Here is a 22,746-nt window from a genome sequence, read left to right as displayed (position 1 = left end):
ACAAAAAAATATATATATAATTATTAATGGATTTCAAAAAATTTAACAAAGACTCTAATAGAAATCTTAGAATACTTTTCAACCTTATTTTGATCATTCCATATCTTGAACCAAAATACATTCTAACCTTATCTTGATACTTCTTATTTTGCTCATTTTAACAAATGCCTCCTAAATGTATTAATTAAATGCATCTCAATAGTTTAATACAATTTAATTGATCAACTACATTAAACACTTATATCTTAGTTATGTGCTCGTTTGGTTTCAATATATTAATTAGGGTGCACTAAACACTGTTTTTCTTGTGCACTAAGTAACACAAAAAATAAAAATAAAAAGGTCAAAATTTTATATAATTAGCTATATTTAGTGAAATAAAAGTTCGCATTTAATATTATTATTGTTGTTATTGATACGAAATTTAACTCCAAATTACATTGACTAAAAGACCGTTGAAATGTCAAACAAAAAAATAGAAGATAAGAACAAAAATAAATAAAAACTTTGTAATTAGGTATATTTAGAGAATAAAAGTTTGCATTTATTATTATCGTTGTCATCGGTACAAAATCTAACTCCAAATTACATTGACTAAAAGATTGTTGAAATGTCACACACAAAAAAAAAATAAAAGGAAAAAATTAAAAAAATTAAAAATTTACATAATTAGGTATATTTAGTGAAATAAAAGTACGTATTTATTATTGTCGTTATTTTTGGTACGAGATCTAACTCCAAAATACATTTGACTAAATTAAAGATATGGTTGAAATGTGACAAAAAAAAAAAAAAATAGAAAACTGCCTAACTAGAACATGTTAGTGGGCATGGACGTCAATTTGGAGATTAGTAGGCTGGCCTCCAAACTCAAAACCTAGCTATCATGTCTCATATCCTAATTTTTCTAGGAAAAATAATCTTCTCTGAAGCTATGTACCATTCTTCTCCCAATAACGCGGCAATAATATGAACATCTTTACATTATGCTAATAACGCGATTACTCCATGAAATACAAGCAAAATAGCATCAATATTTATATATATATATATATTTGTTTATTTAATATACGAGCTGCCACTTGCCTCATTAAAGTCTCCCTTTCACTCTCCAAGTTCACACCCGCAATTTCCAATATATATCTCTCCTCTATATAACACCAACATCACCACAATTAATCCTTATCTGAAGGAGCAAAGATGGCCAAAGCGACCTTCCTGCTCATGCTAGCCCTCCTCCTGTGCTGCACGCTATCCTACGCTGGCCGCCGGGAGAAAACTCCGGCGAAAACCCAACATGGGGTATTATGTCGAGAATTTGAAGTTCTTTTGTGGGTTTTTGATTTGGGCTAATTAATGGGTTTTAATTGGTTTATTTATTTATTTTTGTTTTGTTTTGCAGGGTGTGGAAGATGATCATCAGCATGTTGAGGTGGCCGAAGAGAGCTGTGAAGGAGTTGGAGAAGAAGAGTGCTTGATGAGGCGAACCCTCACTGCTCATGTCGACTATATTTACACCCAAAAGCAGAAGCCATAGAAGCTTTCCTTCGCTGCCTTGTTTGGCAAGAGAGGAGTTTAATTAGTTTCTTTGATTGCTTTCGTTGGGTTTAGCAATAACTAAATGAATATTATATATACATATATATCTTCCAATTCATCTGTTTTTGCTTTGACAAGAGGAGAAAAATATCTTCTTTCGACCATACGTACGTACATTATAATATTCAAAATCTAATAGAAAAATTAACTCAAATCTGAAACTTCAACCTCATCAACTGTAACCCCGATAGGATTATCATGTCTCGCCTGCCTCCCCGACCGGCGGCGCCATTTGAAATTAAGGACCTGAAAGAGGAATTAAACTTGCGATATGATCAAATCATGTTTGTTTGTAAATTGGATGGGCGGGGCTGTTGGGCTCTTTTCTCTGATAATTATGTTTGGAATTGAATGGCAACAACCACCGATTTGGTTTCGGATAGGGGAAGTTAATTGGAAAGAAACCGAGAAAGAAAGAGAGAGAGAGAGAGAGGTGGATGTACGTTAATGGCGGTGGTTGATAGTTGAGAGACATTAATAATCTGAATGCATTGCAGCTGCTCTAGCCTCTTCGTCTTCTTCCAATGAAGGGATTAAAGCTGATCAGCAACAAGCCGTATCAAATGGCCAAGCCATAGCTTAGCCCTCAAGTTCCACCAATACAAAAAAGGGAAACAGACATATGATACAAGAAATATTTTAAAAATGTCGAAACGACATGTTTTCGTGCATCATAAGTTGCCCCGTGTTGACTCTTGCCGATGAGCTTCAGACAACTGCATTTTACTCTCTCCAACTGAGACCATTAACCCGTTTAACACTCTCCAAATTAAATAAGACAAGTAATATATACAGAGAAATCTCATATAAATGATATTTAATTATTTTTTTATAACCTCTATGGTGTGGATTAAGTAATTTTCTTTTTCCAAAGTTATAAGAATTTATAGTCAGTATCGTTGAGTGTGCAACCAACAAACTCATTAAATATTTACAAAATAGTACTTGTAAGATAAGATAATAACAGGCATATCCATCCAAAAAAGTTGAACCATCGCATGACTTGACTTTCAATACATGAGCAAAAATCAAAATCTTTGTTCTTTGCATTCAACAGACTCTTCAAGTATTTATAACGAAGGGTGGTTAAAATTTTGATTAAATCAAAATAATTAAATTAAATTGGTTAAAATTTACTATTGGATTTGATGTGATTTGTAAACTGGTTTAGTTTAAATTTTAAATTTGAATTTTTCAATTATTTTGACTCGATTCAATTTTTTTAATAAAAAAAATAATCAAAATAACCAAACATATCAAAATATGCTCACAAAGATTAATCGAGTAAAAATTATTCTTCATTGAATAATATTTACCTTACTTAAGTAACACTAATTATTTTTACTCAAAAATAATATCATTTTTACTAAAATAATAACTTTTCTTAATTGAATAATATTTCTAAACTAAAATCTATCCCAAAAGATTAATTGAATAAAAATTATTCTTAATTGAGTAACATTTATTTTATAGAGGTAACCATTATTGTTATTCCAGTAACATTTGTTCTCTAAATTATTTCTATCTGCTTATACTTGATTATTTGTTAGTTTTTTTTTAATTGAGTAACTATTTGATCGATTGGATTCGTTTCAATTTTTAAAAAATATTCAATTTAAAGAATTTATCGAATCACCAAATTCTCACCTTTATTTATAATAATTCCTAAACCATACATAATATATTTCTAGTGTTAAAAGTGTTCCTCCAATTATGTATAAGAAAAAGAGTTCCCATAAATAATGAATACTTGAATATTATAAATATATAAAAATATTAATAAAGGTATATAATAGTAATATTTTTACAATCATCATTCCCTGCCCTTCTTGTACTCAAACCCCAGTTGGGGGTCAAATCAAATGATTCAAAATTCTGCACCAACCCATTTGGAGTCAAATGCTTCAAAATTTTGGCCACTTCCAACCCGTCCTGTACTCACACTTAGAAGTTAGAATAGTAGGGAAAAAAGATGATCATCAGGAAGTTTCGCATTACACATTTATACAGAAAAAACTAAATAAAGAATCATTTTAAAATATAAGGTCAAATAGTCAAAGGATACTGTATCTTCAACCTGTAAATTCAATTCACATTCCACAACCCTTAATTGGCCCAACTTATCTTTAGGTTCACGTAATTTTACGTTTTTTTTTTAATTATTTAAATTTTTATTATTTTAATTACACCTGTTAACTTATATTTTTTTATCAATTTAATACTTATATTTTAATTTTTTTGGTATGACAATTTAAATTTTTTATTATTTTAATTATATCCCTAAACTTATATTTTTAAATCAATTTAATTAATGTATTTTAATGTAAACAGAGTGTAATTACTTTTTTTTCACATAAAAATATAAGTGTTAAATTAACTTGAAAATGAAAATTCTAATATAATCAAAATAATAAAAAATTTAAGTTCTTGTAAAAAAAAATAAATTATAAGAGTTAAATTGACTCAAAAATTAAGTTTAAAAATATAATCGAAACAATAAAAAGTTTAAATAATTATATAAAAAAAACATAAAAATAAAAGTGCAAAAAGATGAATTTGACCTCGTTAATGTAATTCAATTCAATCAATTATGTTATGATCTCTTGGAGCCTAAAACTTATAAATTTTTAAGATCTCAATTTTTGCTACTAGATCATAACTCTTTTATCCTTAACTTTTTTAATTTGTAATAGTACTTGGTTTTTACGGAATAATCCGTTAAGGTTATTATCTACAAACTGATGAATCTGTAATATCCATTCACTCAAAAAGTTTTGGCAACTTGCAACAATAAGGATTTGAGTTTGTATAGAGTTTGGCCAACCTAGCATTGTCCAAAAATACAATCTTTTTGGCATAAGAAACCTGTTTGACACTCGCCCACAATCAAATTTTCTGTTTTTTTCTTTCTTCTAAATGAAGAAGTACCAGTGATTCAAGCCAGAAACCAACGGCAATTACTACTTCAGACCCTTGTCGAATCAACTCGAACGAATACAAACACAAATTGAAATACTCGATCAGTGCGAGGTTAAGAGTACTTGGGAACCCAGCAAGGGAGAAGAAAGCATCCCATTAGAATAGATGCAATGCCTGCAGATGGCGAAGAAATGGTGCCAACGAGCAGGTGCATGCTACATACAAACAAGATTGCTCTTGTTCCAATACTGCCAAAAGAAGCTGAGTTCTTGGTATTCTGACCAACTTGGCTCTCTTTAACTGCTGAAAACTTGGAGGTGTTCAACGTTGTCCAAATCAATGCTCTGAAAGAGATCATTTTAACTGAAAGTGGAGGCAAAGAAACAATGAATTTCACAAGGGGTGAAGCAACATTATCTGCTGAATAACAAACACAAACGAAACAGAGAAAATATGCACACTGTTGTTTTACAGAAATTAGAAATGATAAGAGAAGGAATATGAGCAACTCTAAACATCAATATTTTACTGAAGTTATCTTAAGCTTAAATACATTTGAAAGATGCTAGAATAGAGGATCATGGCCCAGAATTCTAGTCAGCACAACTAACAACATAGTCCACTACTTAATAACAACAAAGCAACATAATAGGAACTGACAACCCACTAACAATAAAAATAACAGTTAGTTGAAACAAACATATGACAGATTCCTAAGGCACGTCTTCAACACTCCTCCTTGCCTTAGAAGCTGCAAACTCCAAGTTTATTCCTCAGAAACTCGAACCTGCTAAGTGAAAAAGATTTAGTAAACATATCAGCAGTTTGGTCCTCTGTTTTGCAATAAACTAGACTTATATCTCCATTTTCCTGCACTTCTCTCAAATAAAACAATTTAACATTGAAATGCTTTGTCTTTCCATGGAACACAGGATTATGTGAGATTGAAATTGCTGCTTGATTGTCCACCAAGATTTTTGTGGCTTGGTCTTGTTCCAAACGTAGATCTGCTAGGATATTCCTCAACCAAATAGCTTGATTGACAGCTGCTGTTGCTGCAATGAACTCAGCTTCAGCTGTTGATTGAGCTACTATTTCCTGCTTCTTGGAACACCAAGAGAAAACACCTGAACCCATACTGAAACAGTACCCTGAAGTACTCTTCATATCATCCAAAGAACCTGCCCAATCACTGTCAGAATAACCAAATAATCTGAAATTTTGTTCCTTGTAATACTTCACTCCATAATTGACAGTTCCTTTTATGTATCTTACAACTCTTTTTGCTGCCTTCAAATGCAGTTCACTTGCACAATGCATGAATCTTGACAGAATACTTACTGCAAATAGGATGTCAGGCCTTGTTGCTGAAAGGTACATTAAACACCCTATTAATCCTCTGAAATAAGCTTCATCAACTTTATCAGTTCCATCCTCCTTGCTGAACTTCTCTTTTTGATTCATAGGAGTGCTCATTGCTTTGCAGTCATCAAGGTGGAATTTCTTGAGGATCTCCTTTGCGTACTTCTTTTGACAAATAAAAATTTCATGCTTCCTTTGAATGATCTCCATTCCCAAGAAATAGGTCATGAGACCAAGATCTGTCATTTCAAAAACATTCATCATTTCTTGCTTAAATTCATCAATAAGTGTTGCATTACTTCCTGTCACCAGAAGATCATCAACATACAGAGAAATAATTAGGATTTCTGCACCAGAATGCTTAACATAGAGTGTAGCTTCTGATAGGCTTTTCTGAAAACCCAAACTCAACAGATGATCATTAATTCTGCTGTACCAGACCCTTGGAGCTTGCTTTAAGCCGTAGAGAGCCTTTTTTAGCAAGTAAACTTTGTCTTCCTGGCCTTTGATTACAAAGCCTTCTGGCTGATCAACATAAATCTCCTCTTGCAAAAAGCCATTGAGAAAAGCTGACTTGACATCCATGTGAAACACCTGCCATACCTTTTGTGCTGCAATGGCAAGTAGCAATCTTATTGTATCAAGTCTGGCAACAGGAGCAAAAGTATCAGAATAGTCAATCCCAAATATTTGTGCATAACCTTTCACAACAAGCCTTGCTTTGTGCTTGTTTATAGAACCATCAGGATTAAATTTTGTTCTGAACACCCATTTGACACCTATGACATTTCTATCATGAGGTTTTCGAACCAGTTCCCAGGTCTGATTTTTTTCAATCATGAACAGCTCTTCTTGCATTGCAGCCATCCATTTTTGGTCCATCATAGCTTCCTTAAAGCTTGCAGGTTCACACACTGCTACATTGCTTCTTTGATAGATGTCAGAGAGTAATCTAGTGCCTCTAACAGGTGGATCATCTATTGTGTCGTCAAGTACCAATAGAGGATTTTGATTGTTCTTTGAGTCATTCCAACTCCATTTTTCGTCCTCCATGAAGTACACATCTCTACTTATTAGGATTTTCTCTGTCTGAGGCTGAAAAATCCTATAAGCTTTAGAGATGGTGCTGTAGCCAATAAATATTCCAGGTTCTGCTCTCTTGTCAAGTTTATCACGCTTAACCTGAGGTACATGTGAGTAGCATAAACAACCAAATATCTTAAAAAAATCCAAAGGAGGTTTGAAACCAAACCAAGCTTCAAACGGTGTTTGATTTTGCACAGCTCTTGTAGGCAGCCTATTTTGAATGAACACAGCTGTATTTGCAGCTTCAGCCCAAAATTTCTTTGGTAAGCCTTTTTGATGCAGCATACATCGAGCCATCTCCATGATTGATCTATTTTTCCTTTCACTCACTCCATTTTGCTGAGGAGTGTAAGGAGCAGTGAGCTGATGTTCTATTCCAGCCTCTGCACAAAATTGTTGAAACTGATCTGAGACATATTCCTTCCCATTATCAGACCTTAGACCTTGAATATTGCAGCTGCTTTGGTTTTCAACATGAGCTTTGAATTTCCAGAACACCTTTGCGACCTCTGATTTGTATCTAAGAAAATAAATCCAGCACATTCTGGTTAAATCATCTATAAAAATGATATAATAGAGACTTCCTTTTAGTGATGGAGTCCTTTGTGGTCCAGCAAGATCAGTGTGAACTAGCTGGAGCTTTTGTGTGGCCCTCCAGATACCTTCAGGGAATGGTTGCCTTGTTTGCTTCCCAAACTGACATGCTTCACAGTCAATTAATTTTGCTGTTAAGGTAGGTACTCCACGAACAAGTTGATTTCTTAGCATGTAGTTCATTCCCGAATGATGGAAATGACCTAACCTCCTGTGCCAAAGATCAGTTGAACTTGTCGTAACTGGGAAGGCAGCTTGCTCCTCCTTCATTGGATCAAATGAAAAACTCTTGCTCCTCATTTTGACCTTGAACATTTCTTGGCATGTTGGATCCTTGATTATGCAGTATTTGTCTTCAAAAATAACCTTGAATCCTTTCTCAAGTAACTGTCCAACACTGAGTAAGTTTTGATTAATATCAGGCACATATAGAACATCAGTAAGAGTTTTTGTACCCGAGTAGCTTGTTATAGCTACAGTGCCTTTTCCTTTTACTGGAATGTGTTCACCATTTCCAATTCTGACCCATTTAACTTCAGTGCTCTCCAATTCCTTGAACAACTCTCTGTCATAGGTCATATGGTTGGTGCAGCCACTATCAATTAACCAGGATTCACATGAATTGCTGCTGGAGAAACAGGTTGCAACAAAGAGTTGATCTTCCTCCTCTTGATTAGCATTTTTTGCTTCAACAGCTTCTTGTGAATTCCTTCTTGTTTTTCTTTTTCTTTCCCTTTCCACCAGATTGGTGCTTTGACTGCAGAGCTCCTTCAACTGTACCTTCTTGTCTTATGAGCCTTCTCTGTTCAGTGGCTTGCAAAGCATGAATTACTTCTGCCAATGTAATACTCGATAGATCCTTAGTATTTTCTAAAGCAGAAATTGAGGCTTCAAATCTCTCAGGTACAGTTACAAGAAGCTTTTGAACAATTCTAGAATCAGACAGTTCAGTGCCAAGTAATCTTACGTGATTTGCAATTTTAAGAAGCTGGTCAGAATATTCTTTAATAGTTTCTGACTCCTTCATCTTAAGTACTTCAAATTCTCTTATAAGATTCAGCACTTTCATACCTTTAATCCTCTGATTACCTTCATATTCATCTCGAAGGAAATTCCAAATGGCATTTGCTGATTCCAGAGTCATAATTCTGGTGAAAATTGAGGGTGAGACGGCAGCAAAAAGAATGGCCTTTGCCTTTGTCTTCTTTGCTTTTTTATCTTTGTGGTTTCTGAGTTGAGCCATTGTGGGGTCATCTGGTAGAGCTGGAACATGAAAATCTGCATCTTCCACAGCATCCCAAACATCCAAGGCTTCAAGATAGGCTTCCATACGCACTGCCCAGATCTGATAATTCTCCCCATCGAAGGTTGGTGGAGCAATTTGAGCGAAACCTGCCTCAGCATTCATAGCTTGAAAGGTTTGATTTCTATAAAGATAGGGTCAGTGTTTAGGTGCTCTCAAAAAACTCACTAAGACACTCACGGGTCCCTCAAGAAGAAAGTGCTCTGATACCAATTGTTGTTTTACAGAAATTAGAAATGATAAGAGAAGGAATATGAGCAACTCTAAACATCAATATTTTACTGAAGTTATCTTAAGCTTAAATACATTTGAAAGATGCTAGAATAGAGGATCATGGCCCAGAATTCTAGTCAGCACAACTAACAACATAGTCCACTACTTAATAACAACAAAGCAACATAATAGGAACTGACAACCCACTAACAATAAAAATAACAGTTAGTTGAAACAAACATATGACAGATTCCTAAGGCACGTCTTCAACACACACCATGGTGGCTACTCAACATGGAGCCGCAAAAAGATCTTTCAAGACAAAGGGCAGGCACCAATCTTATGAGAACATATGGGAAACCTATTCTGGCACCAAAATCAAAGGACTGCCCAGTATATGCAAGCACAAAGCAATAGATATTGTAACAATGGCAGCTGATTTTTCTCTCATGTATCTGAACACTTCGTCGCTCTTGTCAACAACAGCCTCGTGAGCAACACCGAAACTACTTCTCATGCCATCGCACATTTTCTCCATCAAATAGTCCTGGAATGATCTAACTGTTTCAAACGTTACTATCCCAGTCAAATCAAGAAGAAACTTCCTGTTGCTTGGAACTTCCAAAGTAGACGATATCTTATTAGCCCACCACCCACCATGCTCATTGTCAAATGATTTTGCTGCTATCAGCTCAGTAGCTGGCCCAATAAGGTCTTCACTAGCAGTAGTCTGACTTCCAAGATCATCATTGATGACTAGATATGGATAACTTGAATTTGAGTTTACTGTCAAGACTTGATTAGATGTCCTGATAAGAGTTTCTACTGCACCGTTGCAAATTGAACCCAACATTTCCTTCACTTCCCTTTCATGCTTAGGATTAGTCAGCCCCGAGAAAATTTCGTCATACGGGTTGATGTGCATCGTCTTGTCAAGATAAACAGCAACTGCAGTGCTCACAAACAACTGGATACAGCCACCAATGAGTTCTTTGCTCTTCTCGCTGCTTAAGTCATTAACCCACTCTGGGGCATAATTCAGTTTAGAATCGTCAAGGGCAATACTAGTTGAGTTCTTCCTATTTGATTCCCCACTAGACACAGCTTCAGAATAAAGAGCCATGACCAAGTTCCTAGCAAAGCTTCCAACAGCCACCGAAGCAAAACCAGAGCCAGCTACAGAGAATAGTTTATCCAAAACCTGATCCAGAAAGCTTGAATTGGCACTAATCCCATAACCCTTCCTTGCTTCTGACCGATACCCGCTCAATATTCCCACAGTTAAAGCCTTTGTAACTTCAATCACGGACTCCGAAAGCTCCTCTGACTCTGTAATCTTGGAAAATTGCCTCAAACTGTTAGGGATTTGGTGCGAATCGGATTGGACAAACTTCTTCAAGTCCCTTGACACAACCCCAATCACCTCAGCTGAATCTGATGTAGCTTCCACAACAGAAATCAGGGCTCCAAATAGCTTCAACAACCGATTCTTCTTCTTAACGACATAAGGCAAGTGGTAAACCTTATACGCACAATAACCTGTACAACCTAAAGCTGCCAACGCAAAAACCCACCTCCTCCTCTTGGTACAATCAAAACCTTTCTTTACCAGTGCCAAATCCATATAATACAAGATCAAATTTTGGGTTTGGATTCTTAAGAATACGAGGTAATTGAACAAGTGAACGGCAAGACAAGGGGATTTCTAGTGAACACACAACAAACAAGAAAGTTCTCTATCTTGCCAGGTCCAGATCATATAACTCTAGACCAAATTGTGGGTTTTGATTGTAATCTTAAGTTCAAGGTTCCCAAACTCGGAAAACAAGCAATTGAACAACTGAAGGCTCAAAGAGGCTTATCAGCAACAAGAGAATACCCTTCTCTACCGGGTCCAAATGCGGATAAGATAAAATCAAACTTCAGGTTTCCAACTCCAGAATCAAGACAATTGAACAGGGAAACGCTTGTAACCAATGTACATCAGTAAGAACATAATTAAACACACACACACACATATATATATATATATATAGAGAGAGAGAGAGAGAGAGAGAGAGAGAGAGGAATATGGAGATAAAGAGCAAGAATAAAAGCAAATGACGAGCATACGAACATAATAGAAAAAAAGAGAACTGTAGAGATGGCGTCTCGCGCGAGGAACGGGCAAAGGAAGTCTGCACGCACGCACCTAATTGGATTGGATTAGGGCGACGAAATTGAAGAGAGTGGATAAAACTTGACCCGTTTGGCAACCCAGAAAATATAAGGCTCTACGACCAGTAAAAAATGCTTAACAGAAAGGGCAAGGGGAGACTGAGAAATTGATGTGTCCATGGAAGAGTCATCCGTGAATTTGGGAATGGTGATGAAGATGGAGAGGAGAAGTCCAATAGCTAACGTTTCTTGAAGGAACAAAAGTCAACGCTGGTTCTGATTTTGGATAACGCTTGCGACTCATCACCTGATTGTCTGCTTTAGATTTTATGTTTTGTTCTGTTTTCTTTCTGGTTGATTTTTCTCTGCAAAATGACTTAGAACTACCAGACCGGCCGCCACTGGATCAAGATTGAATTTTTTAGAAGTCTTGGATCAAATACTCGATGGAATAGAGTTGAAATCAAATAAAACTGAATTTTTTTAAAAGTCTTGGATCAAATACTCGGTTAGAGCTGAAATCAAATTCATCAAGTCTTGGATCAAATACTCGGTTAGAGTTGAAATCAAATTCATCAAGTCTTGGATCAAATATTTGATCGGTTAGAGTTAAAATCAAATTCATCAAGATTGAATTTTTTTAAAAGTCTTGGATCAAATACCCGATTGGTTAAAGTTGAAATCAAATTCCTTCAGATAAATTTGATCTTATTCAAAATCTCATTTCTATTTCTCATATAATATTTTTTAAAAAAAATAAATTTGATCTCTAACTTTATCAACAAACCAAACAACAATCAAGATCAACATTACTATATTAACAACCCTCAAAAATATATTATTATTAATCCTCAATTGATTCCCATCTTAAACTGGATCTAAAATCGATCATCCCCGACCTAAGATTAAGGATGGGATTGGGGTTTACACAGTTTTAAATTGAATTAGTCGATCTAGACTAATTTTTCAATTTAAACTTAAATCTCTACTAATCATATAATGTCTTTAGATTTAATTTATGTCGAAGAAAATATTTAAGAGGTGAAATGAATCCTTGTGAGATTTTGATATTAACATATCAGCATTATTTTTTATTTCTTAATCTCAAAAAAAAATCCTAAAAGAAAATTAGGGAGACATTAAAATATTACGTATTAGGTATTAGGCTATATATGGGTTAAATTCATTGATGCAAAATGATATGTTTTCTCTGAAATGATTCATACAAAAAAGAAATAATCATTGTGAGTTATTTATAAAAAGAAATTATATAAAAATATAATCAATTGTATTATTTTATATAATTTTTCAAAGAAGTAATAATAATTATTCCCAACTTATAAACATTTAATAATTTAAGAAGATGTGTTGTTAATTCCTTAAAAAACTGTTACCAATCTGCATATTATACCATATGATCGATGCGGATTAACGTTTTTTTATTTTAATTTTTTTGGACACCTAATAAAAGTAAGCAAACATGAGGATTTGTGGGCGTCCTTATTTTGCAATTTTTTCATTTATTAATATATATATGGGGTAAATTGTAAATTAAGATATAAAAGGAAAGAAAAAAAATTATTTCATTAGCATGATTTGTGCTAATTACATAAACGACACAAAATTAAGGATAAATGTAATTTATCCAAAGAGAACATACCAATGAAGAGTCTAAAAAGAAACTAACGTACAGTAAAGATTAAATATCTAAAATGAATTAACTAGGAACTTCTTTTTGCCTTCTCTCTATCCTAAGATCCTAATCCTAAACTAATGAAATATGACTCAATTTAGATGAAGCAGTGAAGCTTGGGCAAGATGTTGTGGATTAGCATTTTAGCCATAAACATATAAGCCCTTTGCGTTAAATGTATTCCATCCCAACTAATAAATTGATCGGGGTTTGAGCAAACTGTCACGTCTTGTGCTCCACAAGTCTTGGCAAGGTTGAAGTTATAATCTCCTCCGACACCACAACAAGCTTTGTTGAGAGACGAGCCATCAAATCCTATACAATATCAAAATAAAATCCTTAATTAGGTCAAAGCTAGCAATATTGTAATATTATTAGAGTATACAGTAATATGTGGAATAAGCTTACCGAGAGATGATGCCTCCGTGAAAAGCCATTGAAAAGCATTGTAATAATCAGCGTACACAATAGCAGAATAAGGAAATTCATGCTTCAACTCTTTAATGGCCTTTTTTAGCAGATTGTTGTGATAAATCACTACATTATTCGGCTCTTTCAAGCAATGATACTCATCATAAGCGATCGAGTTGTTGGTCTGCATTGCAGTGAGGCAAATCGGGAGACAACCTACTGGGAAAATGCCGGGAACCACTACTCGAATGGCCCCATATCGAATGACAGTCTACAATATCATGTATACAGCAAATGACGTACGATTGTATTTGAGTATTAATTAAATAAAGAATAATCTATACAAAATTAAGGAAAAATACAGTAACTTTTAAGAAATGAACTTACTCTAACGGCATCAGCAATAGCATGAACAACATCAGGTACCATGTCTTTTATTTCCTCAATAGTTTTACCTCCAGTTAATGCAAAGTTATAATCATTGACTCCAATCTCTCCGACCATAAAAAGTGAAGTTCGAAGCATCCTTTGGCAATCTGATAATCAAACACAAATGAGTAAATAACTAAATATTATATAGAGAGAAAATCTCTCTCCATGCAAAATTTCAACAGTCAACTTTTATATCAATAGTAAGCACTTGATTCGAATAGAAAATTACTAACCTCTCGCGGTGCAACAAGTGGAATTGAAATACTTAGACATCCAATCGAGCTGTACATCAAGCGAGCTGTTGGAAACCGAGGTCAAAATGTTTTTTTTGGCTAAATATTCCACCGACAACGCAGTGGCGCCAGCAACAGCAAAATTTACTCCGTGTCTAAAATCTCCACTTGTCTCCTTGTATGGAGTAAGAAAAGGCAAGCCCGCTGCCCTAGCTATAAAATTGAAACAATTTAGGATATATTTTACTCGTTATCTGAGCTCTATCTTAATCGTCAATTTAAGAGTTCTATTGGTTAATTAATAAGAGTAGATTCAGAAATAATTTTTTATGCAAATAATATTAAATTTTATAGTAACAAAAAAAATTAGTTGAATGTTAAGTTGCACGAAAACGAAAATAGAAAATGAATTCGATATAAAACAGAAATGAGAAATGATATTTTTCAAAAAAGTAGAAAATAGAAAAGTGGGGAAAGGGCATAAATAAAAATATATATAGATTTTTTTGTAAATATAATTTTTAATATATAATATATAATTTTTTATATTATATATTATAATATAAAATTTTTCTTTAAATTTTTATATCATATAATATAGAAAAAAAATTTCTAGAAAAATGTCATTACTAACATGTTCCTCAATTGAAAAGTATTTATGATATTTTTTTAATATCTTAAAATGGTCAAAAACAATCTTTTTAGTATTTATCAATATTTCAATACAAAAATTGTTTATTAAAAGATTAATTCATAATTTAAAGAAAAAAATTACGTACCAAAATAGTCGATCATCAATAACCCATTTGAGCAACGACCGGTTGCCGCCTTAAAGAAAGTCTCACCATAAGGAAGCTTTGCAAACGGAGTATTGGCACCAAGAGCAGCCTCACGAATCAAGTTACCAGTATCCGAAAGCGAGTCTCCCAGTTGGTATATTTGATTAAAACGACACAACAGGAGAGGGTTGGCATGAACTGGACTGAAAAGAGAAAGAACAGAGAACACCAACGTTACCAGAAGGGAAGAGGAAACCATTTGAGTGGTGGCTGCCATGAGAGATGAATGTACTTTTTGATGTCGTTGGACTAATAATATGCTTAAAAGTCTAAGCTAAATGCTTATTTATAGAGCCTTTCCACATGTAATCCTAATCCCACCCGTAACCTATTATTAATTTTCACTACTGTAATATAATTAATTACTAAGATATATACAAAACTCAATGATATATCCAAATTATAAAATTGAATCATATTTTGAATTAAGCTTCCCAAGTCAAGGAAGGAGTCTATAGCGATTGATTCCTGACCACACCCAAACTCCCCACGTGGCGCCCCCCGCGAGACCGCACCGCCGCAATTGGGCGTCTCAGTCTAGCCGAACAACCTCTTCTCGCCACGTCATCTCCCGTTACACGCGGAACCCCACTGCGCTATCCTTAACGGTGTGCGCATTGCTCCCCCACAGAAACAGAAACAAAAAACAAACACAAACACAAACGCAACGCAAGTATATAATAAACAAACCTCAAAAACAACACGTCGTCTGATACTCATACCATACGCGTAGCTTCGAAATTATTATAAATCTATATCTCTCTCTATATATATATGTGTGTGCGAAGAGAGAGAAACAGAAACAACGCTTTTGAATCCTTAATTCTCTCTCTTCCAGAAAATCGAACAATCTTAAGCCAGTTAACCCTTGCCCCGCCGTCGTCTCTCCTCTCAGGCTAACGCTGATCGGCTCATGGGATCTACTTCCTATTAAAAGGTCTCTTCTTTCTCCAATTCAATTCAATTGACTAATTGTGTTTTGGGTCCCGTTTTCTTTATTAATCAAGGGGAGTCCGAGTTTTAATTGAGAGAGTCTATGATTCTGGGTTTTCGTCCTTTCTTTGTGTCTCTGTTGGATGAACGGTTCGGGCTGGTTTGCTCTTGTCATGCGGTTGCGTGTGTTCCGAGGATCCAATTCGATTCGATTTGTTTCTTTTGATTGAGCCGTCCTTGTCATCAGATATTACCTCAGCAACCCATATCTCCATTGAATTTCGTTTCCTTTTTCTCTTTCTCTTTCTTGTTGAGAGTTGTTTCTCCTGCACATGAAGATAGCCACTCTTTTCAAGAGAATTCCAAGTGGGTTTGGACTAGGCCTCCAATGTCAAAAGGGTTTAAAAAAGATTCAAGAAATCTAATCACAATCCATATATATCTCTAAAAAGGTCTTCATATAGAATATGTATATATATATGTGTGTGTGTATCGGAGAGAACTCATCTGCGATTTCTTTGTCTTGTTCAGGAACAAGAAAGCAGAATATATTATAGAAGATGGATACAGTCTACAAGCCTTATTTCGATCCCGACTTCGAATCACTGATAGAAAGAATACACCCTCCAAGGTATCTGTAACTTCTGAGTTTCGAAACAAATCGATAATTAACAAAGCTTCGCTTTATTTGATTCGGTTTCCTGATCATCATCATGGAGTTTGAATCCTGGTTCTTTTTGCAGCGTTAGTATAGATAACGACACGTGGCCAGACTGCACCCTCGTGAAGGTTAGCAATGCACATTCATGCTTCCTAGTCCAAGTCCTAGGAATATATATACATATACATATATATGTATGTGTATGTATAATATTTAATTCAAGACACGCATGCTTAATCTAGCCTTGTTAGATGAATAAATTTAGCTCTTTTATATACTTTTTTCTGAGGTTATGGGCAGCTGCGAACCCACTAAAGATTCCACCCATAGATGTGAAATGATAAGGAAAATGGAGATAAATATATATATGCTGCAATGTCTTTATAGTGTTGTAGTTAAATTATCACATTAATAATAATGGATCTTTTAAGCTCATGGATGTCCTAAAAGCTTCCATACAAAGCATTGATCACTCAATAAGAATAATGAATATCTTTCCTTGATGAATGTTTTAAGAGCTCCCAGAGGTCATTCCTAAGCCAGGTGGATTTAATTGATTCGAAAGCAATGATCTGTATGTTTATGGACAAAAATTAAGTCAATATCCCCATTTATACAAAATCAAGTGATTGTTTGCCGTAAGCGTGCACATGAAGATGATATTGAGATACACAGTTTCTGACTTTTTTGTGATATTCAGTATTAATAATAGTTAGAAAATCATCAATGGTTATTTATTACATTGTGATTAATCACCTATCAACAAATAACCATCATTTTATCATCATTAATACTAACCCACAAATTATATTAAAATTTGGTGGGAAAATAATATTTTGGAACGTGTACCGGATGGATCTAATGGGCAGCTTTAGAAACTACAGATCAGATCACTGGTGAACGATGATACATACATCACTATAAGACCTAGAAATTAGGGAACTGCACAACCTAGAAATTGCAGCTTTTAATACCTTGTTTGAGATTTTTGTTTGTTTTTTGTTACTAGAAAACAAGATTCGTAGGCTTATGAAAGCAAGCAATTAAGTTGAGAAATTCCTTCCTGTGTGCTTCTCTTTTCTAGGTAATATTGCTTCTAAAGAAAATCATTCATATGTATTTACTCTTAAAGGATTATGTCAATCCAAAAGACTACACATTTAACATTTCTTTTGCACTAGGCAACCGGTCCGGCTGCCGGTTTCTTCCATCATTACTTTGTGTTGCTTAGGGTTTATTTGCATGGATGCTGGCTTTGGCCTCCTAATTATGTGTACATTTGGGCTCGTCCCTTGATTTTGCTCACTCTTTGTATGTTTGGGATTTGTATATAAATTTTATTTTGCTTTGTTTTATTCTAATCCAGTTTCTGTAATACTGGATTAGAATGAAATAGAGATAATGAAGAAAAGGTCAGATTAACTGATATAAACTACGATATATTGTGGGCCCACAGGTTGACAGTGCAAACAAGCACGGAATCTTGCTAGAGATGGTGCAAGTGCTGACAGATCTCGATCTGGTCATCTCCAAATCTTACATTTGTTCGGACGGTGGTTGGTTCATGGATGGTAATTACTGTTCTTATTTCTACCCTGCTAACACCTTTAATGCAATGATGGTACCCTGCGTTAAATATTATATTTTTAAATAGTATATTAGATAACGTTAATGATCTTGTTATAGTTTTTTATTTGTATCATCATAAGTAAGAACCACTGACGACTCTGTGACGTGGGTTTGTTTTGATTGCTCTGGTCTTCCAGTCTTCCATGTGACCGATCAGTTTGGCCGCAAAGTCACGGACGAAAGCCTCCTCCTTTACATCCAACAGGTCTCTCCCCACCCACCCCACCCCCACCCCCCCAAGAAATTTAATAAATATAGCTAGTAGTTAATACAAAGTATTCACTTTGGGAGAGGATTTTAGATTTGATATTTAAGTATATAAAATTCAAACACTGATTTGCAGGCAATGTGTGCGAGCAGAAGGGCGAGCCAGGAGGTGAAGGCATGCGCGGGGAGAGAGGTCAGGCCCATACACGTGTCGGCGGATCACACGGCCTTGGAGATCACCGGACTGGACCGCCCCGGCCTAATGTCAGAGATCTCAGCGGTGCTGGCCGAGCTCGAGTGCCATGTGGCGGCGGCGGCAGCGTGGACGCACAACGGTCGCGTGGCATGCATCATCTATGTGGACGATCCGGACCTGGACCACGCCGCCGACGCGCGGGCGCAGCTGGAGAACGTGGTGGAGGCCCACCACCCCGACGGCGAGCGGTTTAGCGTGAGGGTGGCGGCTCCCGCCGCCGACCGGGCCCACACGGAGAGGCGGCTCCACCAGCTGATGTGGGCGGATGGCGACTACGACAGGTGCGGCGGCGGCGGCGGGAGGAGGGATGAAACGCACGTTACGATCGATCATTGCAAGGAGAGAGGGTATTCGGTGGTGAACGTGAGGAGTAGAGACCGGCCGAAGTTGCTGTTCGACACCGTTTGTACCTTGACGGACATGGAATACGTGGTTTTCCACGCTGCTGTCAGCTCCAGGGGATCCATCGCTTTCCAGGTAAACATGAATCTTTGCAGAAGTGTTCATTTGGGTAAATTTTACTAAAATTAACTCCCCTCATTCTTAGAATTAACAAAATTCATGATAAAATTCGAAGAAGTTAATGTAAGAATCCTGCAGGAGTACTACATACGGCACATGGACGGGTGTACACTGGACTCAGCAAGCGAGAGGAGAAGGGTTGCCCAATGCTTAATTGCTGCCACAGAACGCAGAGTCTCCCATGTAAGGTTCTTTCTTTTTTTTCTTTTGTTTGAATTAATGAGAAACGACCCTAAATATTAACGAAAACCATTTTCAATCGTTGATTCTGAGTGCAGGGTCTGAGACTGGACGTCCTAACTAGAAACCAATTGGGGCTCCTTTCGGACATAACAAGGGTGTTTCGAGAGCACGGGCTATCGATCACGCGGGCAGAGATCGGGATCCGGGGCGAGCGAGCGGTCGGGTCTTTCTATGTTACAGACGCTTCCGGGCAAGATGCAAACCCTGAAACTGTAGACATGGTGAGGCAAGAGATTGGGGGAACGGTGCTGATGGTTAACAACTCGCCGAGCCACTCGCCCCAGGGGCTGTCACAGAGAACGAGCAGAAAAAACAGCGAGGACGACAATAAGGTACAAGAAGAGGAGCCGAGGTTCTCGCTGGGGGCCAAGTTATGGTCTCATCTTGAGCGGCTATCCGGCAACTTCAGGCCCATTAGATCGTGAATCCATCGCCGCACGGTAAGGGAAATGGCCGGCCACTGTATCATGTTCTAGGCTTCTGTAAATATGTCGTTAGCATATGTTGGTTTTCAAATACTCAATGCTACCTTCTGATTAGACTCAATTGGCAACCCATCATCGGCTTCTCTGGTGTTTCAATTTACCATCGTCTCAGACTTTTCAACTTGGGAAGACATGTAACACCCCAATTCTCGGGAGGGCGTAAGATTCCGAGAATATAAATTTTTTTTTTTAAATAAACAACAGAAATCCAACACAAACACCATTCCCCGAAGATCCCGTTACACCTTCTTAATATATCAACTATGAACCATCAATAAACTAAGACAGGTTCACCAACACAAATACGGAAGATAGATCGAAATCTTAACAGGTCATAACTGAAACCATTTTATTTATAATATAAAGTCAAACCAACACTTACAAGACGTCTTCAAAATAAACAATATTATTGAAAGCGACATATTACAAGCTATCAACTAATCGTCGTCACTCCTCGGTAATTCCCTTTCATTTCGCACCGCTACCTTCACCTGGAACGTTAATTTGAATATTCCAGGGACATAGTCCAAATTAGATGCTGAATCATCTAAATGAGAGTTCAAAACACATTTTTCATGAATGAATGCAAGACATGAAATAAACCAATACATCCGGTAAGCCCTAGCCTAAGAGAATCCCCAACACTTAACCCTACCACGGGAAAAGAGCAATTTCTCTAAAAGCTATGCCACCATACCGACTCGACGACACGACGCAATTCTAGCTTAAATGGGGCTGCCAACGCATCTCACCAGAATATGTTCCCACCTTAAGTATCCAGGAACCACCATACAATCTCAACTCCAAAATTTCACGTGGACCACCTAGTCATCCTAGTGCAACTTCCCTGGTCAAACGACCTGGCACGGAAACCAAGGCGGCTATTCTGACATGCACACCAGCATCAGATACCCCTATTATTCTGTCACGCCCTTGGAGAATTACGGCTACACTATCCAGACAACATCCTAGGCTAACATCCCACATGAACAACACTATATAGACCACCTAGTCGTTCTAGTGCAACTTCCCTGAACAAACGGTTTGGCACGGAAACCAAAGCGACTATCCTGACATGCACACCAGCATCAGATACCCCTATTATTCCGTCATGCCCTTGGAGAATTATGGCTACACTATCCAGACAACATCTTAGGCTGACATTCCATACGTACACATAAAACGCAAGGCAATACCACATTTCACAATTCAATGCATCATATAAACAACATTTATAAAATGCAATGCATAAAAGTTCAAAACGTTTAAAGATGAACCTCCCTCATAAAAATCAACCGTCACCGGTTACCATTTCAATGCACAAAATCATTTTGCATGAAATCACCACATGTTCAGATAGAACAAGAACAATAAATCAAGTTTTGGAGGTGAACACTCACCTCGACGTATTCGGGTCGCCTCGATCCTTGTGCACAACCTCGTTATGCGTGCCAACTTACAGACACTTCAATTTACAGTCAACCTCAAACCACAACACTTCCTAAACACCATAATTAATTAAAGAAGCATTAAAATCTATTTTCCTTAATTTTTTCATAATTTCCTCTATTTTCTCCCATTTTTCACCTTGATAATTCCAAAATAATTATTTTCTCAACTATTTTCCAAAATATTTCAACACAATAAATCCTCAAATAATTAAATAAAAATTCTGAAAGTTGAATTACCAGAAAGCCCCTTGTCGCACGCCTTCACGCTCTTGGCGCGTGGGTGCAAGCAAAGGCTGGCGCATGCAGCTCATGTGCCACCATCTTCAACCTCAAGCCAGTCGCCGGCGGTTACTCCGATGACCCTGAAATCGGTACCCCCTTAAAGCCCTTGAAGAATCGATCACAACCCCACAAAAATCAGGCCGAAAGGCCACCGAAAAATGGCCCAAACGGCCAGTTATAGGCGACGGTAAGCGGTCCGCCTCCCACTCACGGCCAAGCTTCGAATGACCACCAAACCTGCTCAAAAATGCCTCAAAACACTCCAAAAGTGATCCTTGATGCCTTGCGACCAAAAACCCTCTATCAAAGCTCCAAAAATCATCCAAAAACGCGATCGATTTGTACTTCAAAAACTTGAAACCCTCGGCCCTATTTATACTAAAAATCCGATCACCTCACGGCCAATCAACGGCTAAGCTTGGTCCCCAAGTGTTCTCCCGGCCGTATACGACCTTCCCCAAGCTAGCCTCGACCGTCCCATCGCCTGAAACGGCGGCCACATACGGTGGGAGTGCGGCGGCCAACTTTCCTTCGCGTTCACATTATGCAATTTTTGGTAAATTACATTTTAGCCCTCTTGCTTCTTCCTTTATCATTTCAGCCCTTTTTCTTGAGTCCCTGAACATTCTAACACCATCACAAAGACCCATAAGTCTTGTACTTTTCACTTGACCCTTGAAACTTTCGACAGTTACCGTTTTGACCTCCCTCGAGTAAAATTAGAAAATTACACTTAAGCCTGACTGATCGATTTGACTTTAAATCCATTCGATTCAACCCGAAATCATTTAAGGGTTGTTCTATACATAAAATATTGGTCCTTGACACTCTCCGTTGATTTTTCGGACGTCCCCTATATCGATTTGGTTTTCTCAGCCCAGTCAACAGCTGTACCAAAAACTGTTCTCAATCCAATTTCTTTTATCACTAAAAATCATAAATTAAATCACTCGTCGATACTATACCATTTTCCTTGATCGTCTAGGGTCCGAGGTACTTCCTCCGACTAATTCGATCGTCCAAAACTGTGTTAGTACGTCCTATAGCCTTCTTTTTTTTTCGATAATTCCTACTATACCCTTTATTAAATATTATTTATACCCTTACTAATCTCTTGGTATTACAAGACCATTGCCATCTTTACAACTTGGGAGCCAAAACTATATATCAATTTCTTCCGATATTAACAATTCATATTATAAATAATATATAATTAAGATATGCATAGTATAAATT

General features: G+C 36.6%; 4 protein-coding genes across 4 annotated transcripts; 2 read left to right on the top strand and 2 right to left on the bottom strand.

Annotated features, from left to right (window-relative positions):
* The first annotated feature begins 1,135 nt into the window (after positions 1–1,135).
* LOC127810418 (phytosulfokines 3-like) lies at positions 1,136–1,657 on the top strand. Its single transcript, XM_052349900.1, has 2 exons — positions 1,136–1,302; positions 1,403–1,657. The coding sequence occupies exons 1-2, from the start codon at positions 1,201–1,203 to the stop codon at positions 1,535–1,537; spliced, it is 237 nt and encodes a 78-aa protein (XP_052205860.1). The 5' UTR covers positions 1,136–1,200; the 3' UTR covers positions 1,538–1,657.
* Positions 1,658–4,474: 2,817 nt separating this feature from the next.
* On the bottom strand, positions 4,475–11,585 carry LOC127809148 (protein PHLOEM PROTEIN 2-LIKE A10-like). The gene is made up of 2 exons (XM_052347860.1): positions 9,354–11,585; positions 4,475–4,881 (listed from the first exon to the last, which is right to left on the bottom strand). Exon 1 carries the CDS (start codon positions 10,698–10,700, stop codon positions 9,438–9,440), a length of 1,263 nt encoding a protein of 420 aa, XP_052203820.1. The 5' UTR covers positions 10,701–11,585; the 3' UTR covers positions 4,475–4,881; positions 9,354–9,437.
* A 1,243-nt stretch (positions 11,586–12,828) lies between these two features.
* On the bottom strand, positions 12,829–15,577 carry LOC127809172 (acetylajmalan esterase-like). Its single transcript, XM_052347903.1, has 5 exons — positions 14,782–15,577; positions 14,003–14,215; positions 13,725–13,873; positions 13,335–13,608; positions 12,829–13,241 (listed from the first exon to the last, which is right to left on the bottom strand). The coding sequence occupies exons 1-5, from the start codon at positions 15,056–15,058 to the stop codon at positions 13,024–13,026; spliced, it is 1,131 nt and encodes a 376-aa protein (XP_052203863.1). The 5' UTR covers positions 15,059–15,577; the 3' UTR covers positions 12,829–13,023.
* A 55-nt stretch (positions 15,578–15,632) lies between these two features.
* LOC127809171 (ACT domain-containing protein ACR1) lies at positions 15,633–19,838 on the top strand. The gene is made up of 8 exons (XM_052347902.1): positions 15,633–15,778; positions 16,306–16,405; positions 16,518–16,563; positions 17,892–18,006; positions 18,202–18,269; positions 18,408–19,004; positions 19,128–19,232; positions 19,328–19,838. Exons 2-8 carry the CDS (start codon positions 16,335–16,337, stop codon positions 19,715–19,717), a joined length of 1,392 nt encoding a protein of 463 aa, XP_052203862.1. The 5' UTR covers positions 15,633–15,778; positions 16,306–16,334; the 3' UTR covers positions 19,718–19,838.
* Positions 19,839–22,746: the final 2,908 nt, after the last annotated feature.

This window comes from Diospyros lotus, chromosome 9 (genome assembly GCF_014633365.1).
Source record: "Diospyros lotus cultivar Yz01 chromosome 9, ASM1463336v1, whole genome shotgun sequence".
In the NCBI taxonomy this organism is placed as follows: domain Eukaryota; kingdom Viridiplantae; phylum Streptophyta; class Magnoliopsida; order Ericales; family Ebenaceae; genus Diospyros; species Diospyros lotus.
The sequence above is the reverse complement of the archived record's forward strand: the minus strand, read 5'-3'. Positions and strand labels throughout refer to the sequence as shown.